This window comes from Cornus florida, unplaced genomic scaffold (assembly GCF_030987335.1).
Source record: "Cornus florida cultivar Cherokee Brave unplaced genomic scaffold, ASM3098733v1 CherokeeBrave_3.0.0_Hap2_Chr05, whole genome shotgun sequence".
Lineage (NCBI taxonomy): Eukaryota > Viridiplantae > Streptophyta > Magnoliopsida > Cornales > Cornaceae > Cornus > Cornus florida.
Genome location: NW_026775575.1, coordinates 85817084 through 85838226, shown reverse-complemented (window position 1 = coordinate 85838226; position 21143 = coordinate 85817084). Strand labels below are relative to the sequence as shown.

The window sequence follows — 21143 nt, the reverse complement described above, 5'->3', positions numbered from 1 at the left end:
AAGATGGTGCACTCGCTGATCTGGACCTTAGATCTATTATAGTTAATAGAAAATAATCTAGTGTGAGCGTGTTCATTTGCGCACTCATTTATGACCATTGGATGCGGCATAAAGGAAGTGATGGATTCAGTGTGGTGAGCTCACGGTAGCTGAAAGAGCTTAGCCAATACCAGCACACAAGGAGGCTTGAATCCAGCGCGTGCAAGTGCATAGTAAGCACGTGGGCGCGCGTAGGTAACTATGTTGGCCTAATTCAACACTAGAAATTAAAACGGTCATAACTTAGTCATTTTAAATCGAAATTGGGTCATTCTTGAGCTCAAATTCAAGGATTTTTCGTCTTCTTTCCAATGGTACCAATTTCATTATCAGATTCCCATCCTACTAGGAGATATTTATGTTTTAGTGAGAAAGTGTCGGAAAACTATTTAAACCAATATGGAGTATTTAAAGGAAACTATTTCTGACATATTTAGTTGCACTAATTTGTGTAAATATAATAAATTAATAATTTATTATGGAAGGAAGTGTATATATATATATATATATATATATATATATATATATATAATTATGAATATATATATATATATATATATATGTATGTATGTATGTATATTGATTTTAAATAATCAAGGATTATTAAAGAAGGTGTTAAACACACATATACATTAAATAACATATGTGTAGGTATATATATATAAAAATCATTTAAGATGATTAATATTATCATTCTTATTTGGCATATCTTAATAGGCTGGTTGTTAAATTAATGATATGCGTATAATATGCATGTGATGGCTATGTATGATTTAGCGTATTGTTAATTTTAAAGTTAATTCATGGTTAAAGTGTGGGCATGGATGAATTGTCAAATGATTAAATATATTACCTAAATATTTGTATGAATAGAATACATATATGGAAAGTATGGATGAATTGTTAATTAAATGTATGAATAAATATACCTGTGGAGGCATGGTTGAATTGCCAATGTATAAATATACATACACGGAGGCATGGTTGAATTGCCAATGTATAAATAAATATACTTATGGAGGCATGGTTGAATTGCCAATAGATAAATAAAAATATTTACAATGGCATGGTTGATTTGCCAACGCATAATTACGTTGTTATGTGTTAGATGATTAAAATATCATCTATGGTTGTTGTATGTATGGATTGGATTAGGGTTAGATATTCTTAAATGAGAATATTACACGAATCATATGCATGGTATGTACCGGTATGGGACGGTGACATACGAAGGGACGGATTAGATCAAAACGCTAATTCCAACCCATTCATACATACGGAATGGATTAACTAAAACAGTTAAATCCTACATGGTTTCATGTCCTGTCAACTAAAATAGTTGAACGACATATTGGATGGTTGTTTATATTTTCTGTTAATAGGAAGGATGGGGATTTAATTAAAATATTTAAATCCTAATTATATGTTGTGTTTTGGCGACGAATAGTTGACCGGCTCAACATTGTATTTGGATGGGTTGTATATACACTTAATGTATGTTAGTCTGTGCGGCTGAACAAGCTGAATGACTAGCTGGATTTCTTATGGTTGGATAGGATCGGACTTTATATATATTCTTATGGTACCGCAATCTGAGCTTGAGTCTCATAGTCGACGGTTAGGGAGCGTATATGCAGTAGGATGCATAGCTAGCTATATTGGTTGAGGTATACCCTGTTAGGCTTAGGTAGTCATGCCCACTCAGGTGCGTTTTTGCATGTTGCCTTCTATTCAGGTTGAGACCCTCAGCATAGTCTAGTGAGAGTCCTGTTGTGTGGTTATATGTATATATCTATTTACGGACTATATAGATATGGTTGAGACATCTAGGATGTATCTGCGTATCGGGTCTCTGTTTGGATTGTAGTTAGGATAGAACTTGTTCGTGGGCCTGACCCACTATTATTTTTTAGGTAACGGACGGTTCTAGGTCTTAGAGCTTGTTCGTGCTGAGCAGAGACGTCTTCTCATTCTTCCGACGACGTAGGCGGTTCCTGTATGGTTTAGCATTGGATTCTTTTTCGGTGGTTCATTTCTCAGTGATGATTTTTATTAAGGGTCCACCAGAGGGATTCCCGAGTTGTATTAGAAATGGAGAATTTGGTTGTATCAGAATAATTCTTTATTAATTTAATTTTATTATGAGGTTTCAGTATTTGGTTTATCATTCTAGTTTCTTTTCAGCAAATTTTTATTTATTCTTGTTTCCTTAATTGTATTCTGTGTTCGTTTATTGCTAATTTGTTTGATATTCTCGAGTAGTCGGGCGTGGGCCTGGCCAACCCGCATCCGGAAATCCGGGAGTATCACATAACAAAAAAATATACACAAGGAGCATTGTAGGAAAGTTGGTGTGTTGTGTAAATTATCATTCAAGAGGTTTCAAATTCAAATCCAAGGTGCAACAAAATGGTGTTATATTTTTGCTACATGGTCAATCACTTGCCACGTTATCACCTGCCATATCATCATTAAAGAAGAAGAAAAAGAGAAATGAGGAGAGAGAAAGAATAAAAGAAAAACAAAAGTCAGCAAGAGAAATGAAATGATGTACACGTGAAGAAGAGAAATGAGAAGAGAGAAAGAAGAAAATAAAATAAAGAATTGAAAATTCAACAAAGGTAGGAAGAAAAGTTGAAGTTGATACATAATGGGTTGATATAGAAGTGATCAGTGGTAAGTGGTCAGAGTAAGGTGTAGCAAGGTGACGTGAAGGAAGAAAGAAGTCAGAGAAGTTAATATTGACCAGAAGGCAACAATTGTGGATACATAATTTTGGCTATAAATAGCCGACTCTAGAGCATTCAAAAGGTGTAGAGAAGGAAAGAGATAGAATGATATAATAGATTCTTAGAGTTTTCCTTGTTATTTCTAGTTATAATTTTCTCAATGCATTGTTGTTTTATTACTCATCAGTATCTTTCTCTCAATTTATATACTTGAAATTTCTCATTCTAATATTGCTTTAAATATTTATTGTCCAATATTCATTTCTAGTTAGTAACAAACTCCAAAATCAATGTTTTAAAATCTCTTGTCCGAAAACAAAAATTCACTTGAATGCATAGTTTGACCCTACTTGCCATTAGATATTTTTAGTTAAATGGTTGTAGGTACTTTATCTTGATATGGAGTGTATTTGACAACAATAAGTCCATAAATATACGCCTATCATATTTTTAATTTGTATAAAAAATTATTTGCATCATTATAACATCACTTTGTAATAAATTAAATACTTGGAGGATGTCAACTTTTTCTTTAGTGGGATTTCTTATCAAAAATTAAAGCGAAAATTACACTGACCTCCCCTGAGGTTTCGTCAATATACACTGACCTCCCCTCTTATTTGTCAAATTACACCAACCTCCCTTGTTATAGCTGTCAAGTGGATGGTGTTAATTGTTCAAGTAAAATTACATATATGTCCTTATTATATTTATTGTATTTTATTTATGAAAGGATGAACATTGAAAAGACAAAATTATCCATATGTCAAAGAGAAACAATTTGGAAGGAGATATATATATATATATATATACACACACACACTTAAATATATTTGTTTGATGAGAAACAATTTAAGAGGAGAGAGAGAGATGATATATTTGTTTGACTTGGTGTATTTATATTTGGGTTTGATAGGGTAAGAAAGAGAGCAAATGGGTATGGCAGAAACCCATATTTGGTGCTAAAACTCAAACACACCAAATAATCAATTGGATTATTTATAATTGGAGGTTTGGTTGTAGTAGATCATCTCCACCTTCCATTTATAATTAATTCAATTGCATTTGGTTACAAACGAAGTCCAAAACCAAGACACTTAGAAAATTTATTTTCCCATCGCGTTGCTATTGGATGATTCTTATACTCCACTCTACATAATAAGGAATACATGAAGAATGAAGTAACTCAAAGGTGAGTTTAAAAAATAAAATAAAATACAATAAAATAAAATTGCTTATTATGTAAAGTGAAGTATAAGAATCATCTAATGAAAATTACTTAGTGGAGTGAGGTTTTTCTTTTTGAAAGGTTGAGTGGAGAGAGTTTGTACCAGTGTCTCCAATGGATTCTAGTAAATTACAGAGGGCCCAAAAGGCTCCAATGTAATGGCAATCATGGAGGGTTTTTAAGTAATTTTACTTCAGTAAGTAATTAAGGTCAAATTTGTCTTCATAATAACTAAAAAGGTACTCTAGTAACTTTAAACTTACATCAGAAATTACTAACATTGACTGGGTATTGACCTTTAACGGCAGTTAATGGAGAGGTACTCTCTGTTATGAAGATTTAAACTTGAAGGGCGGTCAGTGTAATTTGTCAAACAAGAGAGAAGGTCAGTGTAACTTTACTGAACCTCAAAGGAGGTCAGTGTAATTTATCCCAAATTAAAAGTACAAAGAGTTTTTATACAATTTGCCTTATTTTTTATTTATTTATTTTCTATATATTGGTCAGGTTATAATAAATTTGGCCACGTTGGAGCCCGTTGGTTATTGACGTCATTATAACATCATTATATGGTTCAATTGTAATGAATTTGACAGGTTGGTTATTTGCGTTATTATAAAATCACCGTCGTTATCTATTTTTTTGACTCGCGGGACCGCGAATTATGATGATCCAGATAGCGACCATGGACTTGACAATACGGGCCCCACTTTTTCTTATTATCAATCCACTTAATTCAAAGAATAACGATTTTAAGGATGTGAGTGTGGCTCTGGGTTCTTCTATACGATATCATTGTGATGACGTAATATAATAGGACTCGTTTTTTTTTTTTTTTTTTTTTTTTTTACATAAATGAAATTTAGTAATTGTCAAATTCGGTCCTAAATCACTATTCTAATTCAAATTGGGCAACGGTCTTAAGGGCGTGTTTAACCCAAACCATGGTCCAAAAACTGTTTTTTGCATTTATTATTATTTATTTTTTTGTTTTTTTGTCTGTACTAATTAAGAATAAGAATAGTTAAGGTACGTTGAACGACACAAACACTGCAAAAATGACTTTTTGGGCCCAAAAAAAAAAAAAAAAAGAGTACAAATTCAAAAAAAATTCCCACAATATTGATATTAGAAATGTTAAGAAACTGTTTGATTGACACAAATAATGCCTTAGCCATTAATAGGGACGGAACTAGTATAGGAACAAGGGGGGCACGTGCCCCTCTTGGATTTTTTCCCTTTCTTATTATATATATATATTTTCCTATAATAAGTATATATTTTTTGAAAATATGTAAAAGTGCCCCCCTCAAATTTTTCCTTCCCTTATATACTCTATATGTTTCTTTAAATTTTTTTTTCTTAAATTGTTTAATTATATTCTATATATGTAATTTATTAATTTACCTCATTCCAAAAATATCAATCTTTATCTATATTTATCCACTTATTTCTATACTCCATAAATATTAATTTATATTTATTTAGTGTACAATGTGCCCCCTGAACAAAAATTCTAGCTCCATCCCTGGCCATTAAGGCACTCTTTTGGCTACGGCTAGGACCCTCTTTTGAGTATTTAGGCTTAATTTGGTATACATGAATGAAATGAAATGGGAAAAGAAAAAAATTATCATTCTCATGTGACATAAGAGGAAGCGGTAATTTGTTAAAAAGAAACGGGTTACTTTGAATTTACAAAGTATGAAGTTTTCAATTTACAAAACAAGATATAAGTTAAGAGAAAATTTTATATTATATTGAATAATTGAATGAATGATTATGCTGTCTGCATTTACATATATTTATTTGGACAATACTTGTTTACTCACCGGCGAGTAAATAGTTCATGTTTACCTATGATGTGACGCAAAAATAATGTGACAAGTGTCTATAAAATAGAAAATAATAAAAATTAAAAAATTGAATGCTTACCAAATCAACCCAAAAGGATGTAAATCAAATCCTAATTTAACTCTCTCCCTCTCTCTCTCTCTCAAATTATTCTGTTAAAACCCTAATCTGCTAATACCGAAAGTTTTTACTTTTATCTTTCATGGTTTAATGTGCAATCCTTACATATATATTTATCAATTGTTTTAATCTAAAGTACACCCAATTTTATAAAATCCAATTCACATGATTTGTTGATTGTAGGATAGATTGTTATTACTTATTTCTTATCTTCTTTTTTGAAAATAAATATCTATATATCATTACATTTATTGTTCTTCATTCTATTAATCATCCACCGCTTTGTTTGAATCTTATAATATTATTTTATTGAAGTTGCGTAAGAGAGAGGGGAAGAGAGAGTTAAATTTGGATCATATTAGGTTTAATCTGAATAACCTCTCAAATCTTTTAATTTTTATTATTTTATATTGTAGGGACACATGTTCCACTAATTTTGCGCCACATCAAAGTAAGTATGAACTTTCTACCTACCGGTAAGTAGGCAAGTATTGTCCTATTTATAATGAAAGAAAACTCTAATTTGTATGAAAACTAACTGCAATACTAAACCTTAATCAGAATTCGTTTAGACAACGAACAAAAATTCTGAAATATTCACCAGGCTTCTTGTAGGACAGAAACAATGGTATTTTACCGAAATACGCCGTAAGTCATATTGTAGCGGTGTGTCTTGCTCATTGACCAGTTTCTAGTAAAAAAAAAACCTCTCCAATTGGGTAAAAAACAGACCCTTCAGATCAGTCCAGAAAATCTGTCAGCATGCTCATTTGGTTCATTGGCGGTTCAAACGAACCATAAAGGTTTCGGCAATCAGTTCTACATCAGAATGAAATAATAATCACCCGTCTAAGTGGTGACTTTTGGATCGAATGGATCGCGACATCCGCTTGACCCCGGTTAAAAACTCCAGTCTAACCCAACCCAAATCGAATCGAATAGTAATTCACATGGATCTAGTATTTTAGATATTTGATTTTTTTTTTTTTCTTTTTAAAGTTTTACTTGAAAATAAAATGACCATTTTAAAGATTAAGATGTTCCAAAAAAATGGTCATTCCCACCTTAAATTTCATATCAAAGAATAAATACTTGAAATTCCATTCTGAGCCACAAATAAATGGATGAAAAAAAACACACACCCCAATAAATGTGATCTTGAAGTTGCTCATAAAAGATTCCATCATCTTTCTGTTTTGAGTATGCACCTTTTTTTCTTTTAAGGGTAATATGAAGTTATGAACCTTCTTTTGAAATTGGTAATGACATACTCACTAGTAAGAACTTCATACTGACTAGATTATTACTGCACGGTTGTCTGTTCCGCTCTTAGTGGGCCAAAAATATATTTTTTTAATTAAAATTGCAAATAACACGTTCCATCATTTTTCTGTTTTGGGTATTCTCCCATTTTTTTTTTTTTTTTTTAAGGGTAGGAACCGTAGGATAAAGTATGAACCTTCTTTTGAAATTGGTAATTACATACTTGTTGGTAATGAACTTCACACTAACTAGATTACTGCCCGGTTGTGTAACTTGTGTGTTCCCTTCAGTGGGCCAAAAATATATACAGTGGTGAGTGGGCCAAAAATATATATAGTGGTGTGTTTACTTGAACGTTAAAAATAAAATAAATAATTAGTGTAGCAAATATTCGGAAGTGTTTGCCAGAAAATAATAGGGAGTAATAATTGCAGGTCCCATGGTGTACCACCAGCCCCCATTTATATAGGTCATAGCTGGAGAAACAGAAACTTTGGGTAAAATGAGTGTTTTTTAGATCTGGTAATCAGTAAGCCACTTTCCTCGTCCAAGGAAAAATGGAAGATGAATTACATTGGATTCTCAACCTGTCATATATCTGGACCCAAGAGGCTTCACTTTATTCAAAATGCCAAACACATCTTTCCCATAACTGTCAAACTTTTAGAGTCAAAGGGTCACGCCTTTAGAGTCCCACACTATAGATCCCAGGTTCAGTCCTCCTATCCTTTCCTCCACTATCACTAACTATATTAGCTATATGCGACGAATTCTAGTTTCTTTACAGAAACAAAATTCCCAAAAAAATATCTTACCCTTTAGGTTTTTTTGCCTTTTAAGCTACTGAAATAAATAATACTGCTATAGGATAGCAGTGGCCTTACCGGTGAGTCCCAGCAATAGTGATGAAGCTGATGTTATGTTGGAAGCATCAAATTGGTTTGTAAGGCGTTGTTTGGGTGTCACAAAACATAGCATGAGAATTAATGTTCAAATCTCTAAAAATGATATCGTATCATATCATAATCCCTCCGTCCCAAATTACCAAAAGCTACACTTAATTTGGGACGAAAACATGTGAGTCGCAGTTACCAAAAACGACACTCTCAGTTACTAAAAGCGACTCATGTGAGTCGCAGTTATTAAGTGACGAAAACATGTGAGTCGCAGTTACCAAAAGCGACACTCTCAGTTACTAAAAGCGACTCTTAATTTGGGACAGAAACATGTGAGTTGCAGTTATCAAAAGTAACGCTTAATTTGAAATGGAGGGAGTATCATATTCCTACCAAGGTATGGCTAAAGGTTGGTAGGTCCAACAATGTAAAAGGAGGTTGAATTTTAACTGTCAAAGTGCTGTAGGGGTGAGGTGAGGTGGGGCTGTCTGCGTTTGTGATTCACCAACCAAGTTGTTGACGCTGCCTATCTCCAAATAAGCCAAACAACCCACAAGAAATAAACCCCCTAAAATTACTCAATTTGTAGCTCTAAATGAATTCCTTGACGTAACTCGGTCATGTTTACTAAATATACTACTTCCGTCCCATTCTACTTGTGTATGGGGGTAACAAATTGTCTGCTCTAGGATAGTGTATGCAATCAATGCAATTATATCGGACTACAACACATTAAAATTTTCAACAACTCAATACTTAAATTGTGTGATTCAACACATTAGAATTTTCAACAATAATATCTCTGTTCTACTTTATTAGTCACATTTTTCGAAGTCGACTTTATTACTATCTGCAAACACACACACACACACATATATATATATATATATGTATAACATGAGTAGATGACAGCATTCTTACTGGTGTCCACAATTATCCCCTTACATTTTCCATCCATGTCGAATTTAAACTAGTAATCAAATTAATCTATACCCTACAAAATTAAAACTAATTGTATTAAGGGATTATGTCCAATTATTCCATCCCTACGGTCAAATTACTACCCGTAATTAAGTGAGACATCGAGAATAACAACATCGACGTCTACTAAGATCCCTTATCTTCAGGGATAAATTCGGGAATTTAAAAAAAAAAAGAAAAAAGAAAAAGAAAACTGCCTTTAAAAACCTTGAACAGCAACATCTGATTTTCTATACAGAGTCAATGGAGCAAAAAAAAAAATAAAATAAAAAATAATGATGATAATAACAAATCAAGACGATGCATCATCAACCGAAAATTGCAGCAAGCTAAGAATGCACTGGACCTGGAGTACCCACCACCGGGCTCGGAGGACTCAACGTCGGCGGATAAGCCTCTGGAACCGCCGGAGGCGGAGGAGGAGGCGGAGGCGGAGAAGGAGGTGGAGGTAGATTACTCGTCGAACTAGGAGGATTTGGGCTAGGTGGAGGTGGAGGTTGATTGGAGGTGGAGCTAGGGTCCGGGCTAGGCGGAGGTGGGCCAGGATTGGGGTTTGGTACCGGACTGGTGAGATTCCAGGCAGCAGGGTCAGGACTAGGGTTGGGGAACACATCTGGGTTCTGGTGGCACGAATCGCCGGAGCAATTGTGGGTCTTCTGAATGTCGTGCCGGAAAACCCCAAATCCCAAGACGAGGCCGGTGACCACCAGTGCTGTGACTATGAAGATGAAGATCTTGGTTGCTTTGCCCACATAACACATTTTTTCTTCTGGTTTCAGTTACAAATTAGGGTCAGAAATGGAGGTTCTGAGATGGGTCTGTTTTGTTTTGGCGTTGGTCGTTGTCGTCTTCTTTTTTTCATGGTTTTTGGGTTGGAGAGGACGAAGAAGACTGAGTCTGCATTTGGGTCTTCGGTCGGTTTAGGTAATGAAAAGGTTGGGAAAAAGTTTCACCAAATAAGGTTTGCAGTAGAGGGAGAGGGGTAAACTCGTCAATAATTACCCTTCAATTTTCTTGCAATTACAGTTTTGAGTTATTTCAGGTATATTATTGGTTTGGGTTTACAGTATTTCTTTTAATAAATTTGAAATAACAGGAATTTGAATGAGAAAAAATGAAAATAAAAAATAATGTAAGGAATTTTGCATTGGGAGTTATTTATGAAGTCGGGAATTACACTAAATCCTAAATTCATATTACAAAGTACAAGAATTCAATTAATCTCTAGAAGACTTGAAACAAAGTTTTAAAATATAAATATTTGAGAGTAAAAAAAAATTATCATTCAATATTACTATCATTATCATTGTCATAATTTCTAGTTAGTGGGGTCAATCTATATGATTTATTATTATTACCACTAATATTTTGTTGCAAGTAGGAAGAAAAAGGGGGGTTGAGGAAGGATGGGAAGACTAGAACAAAGTTGTTAGGTAGAGAAGACAATGAAAAGGCCATAATAGAATGAATCTGGTTCACAAATTTTTATCAAGTAAGGTTATTATAAAAAAAATTTAAATTATAATAATGTCTTTTATAAATTATAATACTGTAAATAGCATTGAGTATAATGTTAAAAATTATTTATTCTTCTATGAGGATGTCTAATCAATTTATTCTTCTTTTCATTCCATTTAATTTTTTTTCTTTATTGAATCAATTATAAATTGTCAATCTTTTTTCTTCTCTTTCATTCAATAAAACAAAAGATATGAAAAGATTGCATTTCCTTTGGTAAGGTACCCCATTCAGTCTTTCTTCTCTTCATTCCATCTCTCGTCCAATATATTCCTATTAACACATGAGAATTATTATAAAGTATAATACTACTTTGCTAAAATAAAATAATGAAAAATAAGAATACTAACCACTATAAATTGTCCGAGGTATGTAATTAATTGAAATTTATAGAATAAAAGAGTAAATAAATAGAGGGATGTGTTGACTACATGACTGTTGAGCTGTCAAAGGAATAGATGGGGAATTGAACCTGACAGGTACGTCTGCCATGTCACCATTGGGACGGAGCTGGCAGTGTGGAGGTTTGGTCCTCTCCTCACACTATATTCTATACCCTTCATATTCCATTTATTACGAATATGACCATTTTTTTTTTTCTTTTTTTTTTTGTTGGTAAATACTTCACCTATCCCAATTTAAGTATCATGTTTGGATAGTAATAATTTTTAAGTGGACATGTGAGGCATGCATTGTCTCCCTAAAAAGTTACTAAATTGTCCTTTTAAGTTTTGAATATTCAAATTTAAAATTTAAAACTCAAAGGACATATATGGAAAGATGTGAAATATATTGCTTAAAAAAAGAAAGTGGACACTTATTTTGGGACAGATCAAAAAGGAAAACATGACACTTATTTTGGAACGGATAGAGTATTATCTAAACCATTCTTACTAGGACTAGAAATGCAGATTCAATTGAGATACGCCATTCTATTTAATAAAGGATTACTCAAATTTAGTTCAAGACCTAATTCTAACATTGTTACTAATTGTTATTCTCAAATTTGTGCGTGCACCACAACCGGTACAATTCTTTCCATCCTAGTCGCATAGTATTAGGGTTATAAATGTGACACACCAAGCAAAACAAGTGAAGTTTTTCTTTTTTTCACTAAATAGGAGACCAATGGTCAATAATTTGTAGCATAAGGAAAAGAAATAAATAATTTGTGGGACAATAATTTGGTACCACTTGTTTCTTTCAAGTCGTTCAAGTGACCAAGTGTATCTTGGTAGTCATGATTTTATGATCTTTTTTTATTTTTAATTTGAACATAAAATGCACAAGCCATGTCTCACATTGTCCACACAAATTTCGTCCTACTGCAAAAATATTAGACCAGTATTGTTTAACACAAAATCATTAGAGTTTGAACAGTAACAGAGTCGATATTCAAATAAATTGTTCTTCAACTTCTTCTGCGATTTGTTTGAACAAATTCAGATACATCTTTTGAATCTGCTACATTTCCCACTACTTGCTCAAAATGTGCAATTACATTTTGCTTAAAGATTCAATCACCAATAATCACCACAAGAACAAAATCCATCTTTAAAGTGGTGAAATCTATGAATATCCCTCATAATAATCTCTCGACAAGTGAGCTTGGAAATGAGTTTCGTTACTGTGTGACAATCTCCGCATATTCGAAGGTTCTTCATAATCCTAATTATGGTCCCTGGACCAGTGTTAATCAGAGCAAATGCAATGGCCAGTCTTTCACTATGATCCCAAAGCATCTTCTGTTTCACTTCTTCTTCAACATCATAAAACACTGAACTTGTATCAGGCTCATATCCAGCTTCCTTGAGTTGTTGACACAAGTCTTCTAACTTGGCATATATCTCTGCCATTTGCGGGTGTGACTTGTCTCCAACCAAGAACTTGTGAACCATCCTATCAAACTCGACAAAGCTGCAGCCAGGTGGTTTCTTCAGTCTCTTCCTTCTTACCAAGGCTCTCACTCTTTCTACATCATCCCATCTTTTCTCCGCGGCATACACATTGGACAGGCAAATGTAGCTGCCCACTGCTTTAGGGTTCATTTCAAACACTTTTTGGGCACAAAACTCAGCCAGCTCAACATTTCGATGGAGCCTACAAGCGGAAAGGAGGGCAGCCCAGATATCACTGGTGGGTTTAACGTCCATCTTTCGTATGAACTCATATGCTTCATCTAAACGCCCTGCTCGGCCAAGAAGATCTACCAAACAGGAATAGTTAGCAAGTGCAGGCTTAACATTGTATTCGGTTGTCATGCTAGAGAAAATTTCTTTACCCTCATTAACTAATCCTGCATGACTACAAGCTGACAAAACGGAGGTGAAAACACCCTCATCTGGTATAATATTGTTCGCTTTCATTTCGTGGAAAACAGATAGAGCCTCCCTTGCCTTTCCGTGAAACCCACATCCGGCAATCATAGAACTCCAAGAAACCAAAGTTTTGTTAGGCATCTCATCAAAAACACGACCTGAACAAGCTAAACTTCCGCATTTAGAATACATGTCTATGAGGGCAGTTCCAGCCATAGCATTTGCACAAAACCCTGTCTTAACTACATATGAGTGCACGGACATGCCAAATTGCAAGGCTGTGATCTGATCACAAGCCCCAAGGACAGCCACAAGAGTTACTTGATCATGCCACACACCGTCCAAAACCATTCGACAGAAAAGTCTCATGCTTTCAAAAGCATCTCCATTCCTTGCATAACCCAAAATCAAGGAATTCCACGAGACAGTATCTTTCAATCTCGAGTCCTCAAAAACTCGTCTTGCAGCTAAAACTGAACTACACTTGCAGTACATTTCAATTAAAGAGTTGATCAGAAAATTATTACCGTGTACAGAAATATTACGTAGAACATAACCGTGGATTGCTTTGCCTTGTTTCAAATCTGCTAAGTCAGCACAAGCAGATAGGACACCAAGCAAAGTGGCGCAATCTGCAAGTAATCCAGCTTTTCCCATCATTTCAAAAGTTAACAAAGCCTCCCTTGGGTCACCATTCTTCACATAACCCATCATCATCGTGTTCCACGAAGTCAAATCTCTCTCGGGCATTCTATCAAACACTCTCCTCACAATTCCCATATCCCCAAACTTCGAATACATAGCAAGAAGAGAATTACCCACATAAATATCGGACTCCAACCCCCAAACAATCAACTCGCTATGAACTAACCTTCCAATTTCAACAAGACATAAAAAACCACAAGCCTTAAGAACAAATGGGTACGTAAAATTATCAGGCTTTTGGCCAAAACTAAGCATTTCACGATACAAAACAAGGGATTGCGCAGAAAAATCATTACAAGCATAGCCTCTGATCATGAAATTCCACAAGAACGAATTTTTCAACACAATCCGATCAAAAATTACCTGGGCTTCAGTCATACGACCGCAATTCGCGTAGAAGGCGGCGAGCTTGCTTTCGAGATAGGTGTTGTTTTGAAGAGTGCCACAAGAGATGATGTGGGCATGCAATTGTTGACCTTTTCTGAAGGATTTGGAGTTGGTGAGTGACTGCAACATGGTTCCACATTGTAGGGAAGTGAGTGGTAGATTGGGAACATTCTCTGTGAAATGGTTGGTGGTGGTGGTGGTGGTGGTGTATTGGTGAGTAGGAAGGAGAATCTGGAGTTGCTTGAGATGGCTTGTGTTGTGTTGTTTGAGAAAGTTGGCAATGTGAGTGCCATTCATGAAGTGGAGACTCAAAACTGATTGTAGAAATTTCGATGGTGGGAGAGAAGTTTAGAAAGTGGCGGGTAAAACAATAATCGCATATATGAAAATGAATGCCTGATTCCCAGGAAACAAAGAGAATACATTAACAAAAAAGGTGAGCTTGTGGAGATGCGGGGTATCGATCCCCGTACCTCTCGCATGCTAAGCGAGCGCTCTACCATCTGAGCTACATCCCCATGTTGATGCAATTTATCTTTCTTATAACTAAAGTTCTATTGTTTCCCAATCTCAAGCCTACTAATCAAAGTTTTTTTTTTTTAGCCCAAAACTCCAGGATGGAATTTTAAATTCTTCAACTTTTTCCATGAAAGAAAAAGAAATTTCATCAAGTCACATACAAATGAAGTGTTGGGCTGGTTATCCAACTCAAAAGCTTAGGCCCATTTGGGAAGATTATGTGGTGTAATGTAATGCTTTAGCCTAAAACAGAACAAGTATTTTGTAGTGTAGTGTTCTGAAATGAGAATAAAATATGTTTGGTAACGAAAATTTGCGGTGAGAATTTCGGAACAAAAACATGGTAAAACATGTTTGGTAAGATATTTTGTTCCAAAAAATATGAGAACAAAGCATGCTTAGCAGAGTGAAAGTGTAACCAAAATCACTAAAAAAAATATATATATATATAGGTTGGGTTGTTTGGTAAATAATGTTTTTATCATTATATTTTATATAACTTTATTAAATATAAAGTAAAAATTAATTGTTGTATAATTTTAATACACAATTGATATAACTTTTAATATATATATATATATAGTTAAAAGTTTATCTTATGTTATTATAAAAACCAATAAAATAAATTCTAAATTGTAAAACCTATTAGTGCTGTATATTGTTTTGACAGTTGTGGATTATATTGTTTCAATATGGAACTGAAATAAAGTTTCAACATATTATACATTTTATGAAGTTAAAGTATTACATACATGAGTTTCAAAAATATTACAGCACCTGTGAACAGGCACAATAAAAGTTATGAAATAAAATTAAACTAATATATTACATAATTTATCAATAACCACAATAATCAATAACAACAACATGACCAATAACATAAAGAATATAATTATAGTAAAACAACAACAATAACTATAATAGCAACCATATGTAGTTTTGCCGATTTTGTTGAGCGTGCATAATAGCAACTACATTCTCCAACTTTCCTCCACATGACCACTCACTTGCAGACGTTGGTGCATGTCATCCAACCATATAAATGCACGATCATGTGACTAAATCAAAACAAAGACTTGTATATTATTAGAATGCACCTGTGACACTAAGATATAGTTAAAAAAAATTATTAATGCAAAGAAAATTGCATACCTCCCAAACTGGACATATATAGAATGAATGTCCATAATTCTTTGAAATTTCAGCCGTATAAAAATTCATTCGACCCCTTCCACATGCACAAGGTGGCCCGTCACCCTGTATCTTATACATGACTGCATATACAAGTTATTAAACTAATCGAAAAAAGTTAAAAAAAAAAAAAAAAAGAAAAAAAAAAAAGAAAAAAGAATCAATAGTTACCACAACTTTTACATTTATCGAAATCGTAAATTAATGTTAAAATAAAGTAGTTAGTACAGTTATCCACATCCTAACAAATAGTTAAAATAAAGTAGTTATTACAGTTATCCAAATACTAATAAATGGAACTAAGTATAAAGTAGTTCTTACAGTTATCTAAACATGATAAACATGTAAATCCTATTTAAAGGGTGATGACTTGCGTTCCATATAGTATCAGCAATATGATCGCGTAAAATATCCATTGGTCGCGAGCGAGACTGCGACACATTAGGCTGAACATCAACTTCATCATTTCCAAAAATTTCATCTATCATCGCCTCTAAAGTTACATCATTAAATATTGGATCTACATGCGCCTCCTTTCTTATAAAGTTATGAAGTGTGCAGCAAGCTAAAATAATAGTAACTTGAGCTTCAAACTTATATGGGGGCATTTGCTTCAAGATGGGGAATCTCATCTTAAGTATCCCAAAACAACGCTCAATTATATTTCGCAATGACGAGTGCTTGTGATTATTTCTTCTCTACCTTGGGGTTGCCGAGAAGCTCTACGATACTCTCAAAAGTGGTACCGTTGGCTTCTGTAGGGAGCCAAGAAACCTGGTTAATTGGCATACCCGGAGTCCACCAAATAATATTTCCCTGTCATTTTACAAACTATAAGGCACGTTTTTTTTACCATGATATTTTAAATTAGTGTTGTAAAATTATAGCAAATATGACATTTACTGTCTGGAGGCATTGGGAAATGCAAATCCTCATTATTAATGGTCTCGTTCAATATCTTAGAATCATTAGTAGACCTCTACCATCATACTATGATATACGTGAACATCATATCAAAATCACAAACAGCCATTACATTTTGTGTGGTATCCCCCTTCCAACCACAAAATGGTATTTGCTGATCCACAGGCACGCTCGCATGGACATGAGTTCCATCAATTGCCCTTACGCAATGCTTAAAAAAGGTGGTACTTTTTTGACTTCTTAATTGGGTTAGGAACTTGGCTAAAATATAGGGGAACAATAATCTGTTTCCCTAAATCACAGACTTTTTGTAAAACCGCATTGAAGTATTTTGAAATTGTATAGGTAGTGTTGAAATCTTTCTGCGACCACACGATTCATTTCATTATGAGTTATAAGCAAGAATATGCCAACTTGTTCATAAACACTTATACCTGTAAAGTCTTTCAACCCTAATGACTTAAGCTCCCCACACAACTTCAAAAAAACAGGGGTGAACATCCTGAAATTTTCAAAACATCTACTTCCGTGCCCCTGCAAGATCTCCATTATATATGCTTTCCCGGTTAAAAGAAAATCTACAAGGTTGTTTATCATAATATTTCATATAATATTCCAACATACATGCCATTATGATAACACAATTATTATCCTCATCACTATCATCATACAAATCAATTATTGTCCTAATATCCATCTGTATAATACAAAATTTAATAAACGAGATAAATTACAATCATCTTAAGCGAAATACTAGAAAATAAATAAAAGCAAGACAACAAATAAAATCAAAGCAATCCAAATAATTATATTGTCATTACAATCAAACCAAATAACGTAAATACGAGTGTACTTAATATTACAATCAACCAAAGTCATAACAAAACCAAATAAGAAATCAAAGCGACACACCAAATAAAGTATACTTAATAGTACAGTCATCCAAAGTCATAATAAAAGCAACATACCAAATAAATTCCATTGATCCAACCAACCCTCTTATCATCAAAGAAGGTCATTAAGAAATAAATCCCTCCAAACTTCATCATTACATAACATCTAGGTGACCTTAGCATATTGTTTCATATCAACGCCCTTCAACTTATTCAAAATATAACAACATAACTTAAAATCACCTTTTGTTTTGTCCGGAGAATTGACTTCAACCTGACATTCTTCATGGACTGTTTTCATATTAGATGATGAAGAAGCCATTATGGCCCTTTCAATTCGATCTGTTTTCTCTCTATAAGTCGCTCTCATTTCATGCATGACATCGCTCATTGTGGAGGCAAAACTCTCTCTCTCTCTTTGATTTCTTACCACGAGGTTCAGAAGAAGGACTGAACTCATGACCGCCTAACTTAGCAAAATAATCATTAAGGTCAAATGAGGTATGTATGCCTGCATGGTGTGCGGGGGCTTGGTTGATAATGGGTGGATTGTAAGAAGTATGGATATGTGCACCTGTAGTGTGTGTGCCTCCAAATATGGTGGTGAGTTTGTCAAAATGATTGCATGGCTTCTTTCGATACTTACCATAATGGGCATTCACCTACAAATTATTAAATTACTATTAATATTAAGTTAAGAGTACTTTTTTGTAAAATCAACATACATTTAGTTGAATAACTAACCTTGATCAATCTAGTCCATCTTTCTTTTTCAACTATAACCATGCCCGTCTCAGCATTGTATCCCACGTCTGTTTCTACTAACAAACTCACAAAGGCTTTGTAGTCTACTCTCATGTGGTTGAATTTGCTCTTAAGTTGTTTCGGTACATACTTCTTCCCTGTATGGACCGTCATGCCTTTTAGTATATTCTTCCAACCAATTGGAGTAAAAGTTGTGTTATTCCGATTACCAGCCCTCACTTCTTCCTCCATACAGATGATGAAAGCTTCGAGCTAAGAATCATCCCATACTAGTTTTTCATCATCGGTATTGTCTGTAAGGTCCTCTATTTCTTCTCCCACCATATTGTTATCATTGATATCCATCTAATTACATAGTTTTAATAAGAATGAGTTAAAAGGGTGATTTTCTGGGACTGCTCCCATTCCAATAGCAAATATCACTCAATTATTATCCTAATAACCACCTGGGACCTTTTATTTTTGTTTTGTGATTGGCTTTAATGGGATGGATCCAAGTAATATTACAAGTGTGCGCATTTTATTATTATTATTATTTTGACTTAGCATGACAGACAGGGATTAAATTCCTAACTTAAATGCAGAATAGTTAACTATCACTTGCCTAGAATTCTGAAACCCTGACTTAAACCCTCGTCTTTTCACCTTAAAAGAGAAAAGGTATACTAAAAACTACAGATCTAACCAAGATCTAACCTATGCTATGAATATGAACGAAATTGACTCATAATAGGACAAGTCCAGTAATTTGTAGAATTATCTACCAAAAAGGGCAAAAAAAAAATTAAATAAAAATTTTAAGTTGAAGAAAGTTGCATAGGTAAAAACCTACCGAGATGAGAGAGATGAAAGTTACAATATCATTTTAAGTATTGATTGTTGCATAAGGTAAAAACCTTCAGCCAAACATAAAACCAACAACAAATTAATTGGAAATAGAAACTGCAAATATAATTTCTCATCACATAGGAGGGTTCATTACAATTTTTCATTTAGAGTGTTGCTGATGCTCTGGGAAAAGTTGAAGAAAATGTTTAAGATAAATGATATATAATGAATCTTAGTTCATTATTACCATATTATTCAAAGAAAAAGAGTACAAGATGATTCTGAACAGAACTAGTGTCGGTCATTCCCTTTTTATGTCAACCTAACTTCCTTTGATCACCAAGACTCCATTTTATAGGTAAGCACTCAATTGTGATATATGAAGAATCAGAAACCAGGTCGCGCTAGTTTCATTTGATTTTATAAAATGAAGCCCCTTCATCAATGAACTTACGTCCAAAGTTCCTCCATTATATCCCTCTTTAAACAAGGTGTACTAAGTTCATGGAGAAAAGAAAGACGGGTGATGTGAGAAAAAATTGTATACATTCGGTGCCATAGACTAGGGATGTTGATCTTTGGACTCCATTTTGGAGATATTATACATAGGGATGAACTTTTGTATATGTCTCAGTAGATCAAATTTGATTAATTTTTTCTTATACTATTGATGCTGTAAGAAATATTTGCGAGGGAAAGAAAGGATTACCCATCTTAGACAAATTTATTAGGGTTCTTTATCAACTTTTGCCAATTGAATTCAGATATTTCCCAATTCAATCTGATAAATGGTTTTAAATTTGTGAAGTTAAAGTATATTATCGAAACCAAAATGAGTGTAAAATATATTGTAAGAGATTTTTATGACTCTCTCTTCTTTCCTCTCATTCTTCGAAAAACCAAAACGACTGTAAAAATGCAGAGTTAAAGAATTATGTACATTATATAATTGAATTCAGAATCAGTATCAAAAGAAGACACACCGAGATGAGAGAAATGAGGAAATAGAGAGAGGTTGGGGAGATTATGGACAGAGATAAGACAATCTGAGAGTACAGAGAGCAGCGGCGAAGCTTGGGTTCGCCGGAAAACGCAGAGGTGAGACAGAGGGAGTTTCTCTTCAGATCTGCATACACACTGGTCAATTTGAAGCCCGATCTTCAAACAACAATATCAACTTTAGACAGAGCACAACGAATTCTGATGAAGAAGAAGCAGAGGAACTCACCGGTGAGAAGAAGACGACTCTCGAAAAGCTTCAAATCTATTTCAATGGTGTCGATTTCAACCCCACTTTTGTGACAAGTACAACACTGTGAATCGCCTCTGAATCGCCTTGCTTGAACCCTAGAAATGTTTTGCAATTTACTTTATACCTTTTCTCAAAATGGAACAAGTTTGGGTTGTTGTTCCACCCGCTACAGTTATTAGTGGGCTGGCCAAATTTTGGGAGCAAGGCAGAACATGAAAATTTTGTTTCAACTTTTGGGGCATTCTTCTAAAATGTTCTTGCACTGTTGAAAACACTACAGGCCATGCCAAACATGTGTTTGGGCCAAAATAGTGGTACCGTAGCATTTTCAGAACAAGACACAACATGGTAAAACAAACACGAAACAGGCCCTTAACATATTAGATAGAGTGATCCTTACTCAGTATAAGTCTCGGATTTATTTCTTCACTAATCGATATGGGAGTGGTTCATTTTTCAACAATTTCCATTGAACAAGGCACTCTTCGAGGGATAGAATATTACCGAGACCTTGAATGAGGCTCTCCTCGGTGGATATAACGTCACCAACCTTCCCTTCTTTGTGTTGGATAGGGGATCTTGAGTCCATATGCGACTCTTTGAACCTGACTCTAATATCAATTATTGGGATAGGAGTATTGAATTCAAAAGATTAACCTATTAGGCAATGTGACCTTATCCCTTAAAAATCCCATATTTTTTTCTTCACTAACCAATATGAAATTCATTCACC

At 34.2% G+C, this 21143-nt stretch overlaps 2 protein-coding genes and 1 non-coding gene across 3 annotated transcripts; all 3 read right to left on the bottom strand.

Annotated features, from left to right (window-relative positions):
* Nucleotides 1-9439: 9439 nt before the first annotated feature.
* Nucleotides 9440-9871, bottom strand: LOC132309607 (sulfated surface glycoprotein 185). The gene has a single exon (XM_059807899.1). The coding sequence runs from the start codon at nucleotides 9869-9871 to the stop codon at nucleotides 9440-9442; it is 432 nt and encodes a 143-aa protein (XP_059663882.1).
* A 2047-nt stretch (nucleotides 9872-11918) lies between these two features.
* Nucleotides 11919-14426, bottom strand: LOC132307332 (putative pentatricopeptide repeat-containing protein At3g11460, mitochondrial). The gene has a single exon (XM_059805055.1). It carries the CDS (start codon nucleotides 14333-14335, stop codon nucleotides 12149-12151), a length of 2187 nt encoding a protein of 728 aa, XP_059661038.1. The 5' UTR covers nucleotides 14336-14426; the 3' UTR covers nucleotides 11919-12148.
* Nucleotides 14427-14483: 57 nt separating this feature from the next.
* Nucleotides 14484-14556, bottom strand: TRNAA-AGC (transfer RNA alanine (anticodon AGC)). The gene has a single exon. It is a non-coding gene; the product is annotated as a tRNA-Ala (tRNA).
* Nucleotides 14557-21143: the final 6587 nt, after the last annotated feature.

Bases quoted from the DNA above. Each gene is read 5' to 3' on its own strand.
- LOC132309607 (XM_059807899.1), bottom strand. From the start codon at position 9,871: ATGTGTTATGTGGGCAAAGCAACCAAGATCTTCATCTTCATAGTCACA.
- LOC132307332 (XM_059805055.1), bottom strand. From the start codon at position 14,335: ATGAATGGCACTCACATTGCCAACTTTCTCAAACAACACAACACAAGC.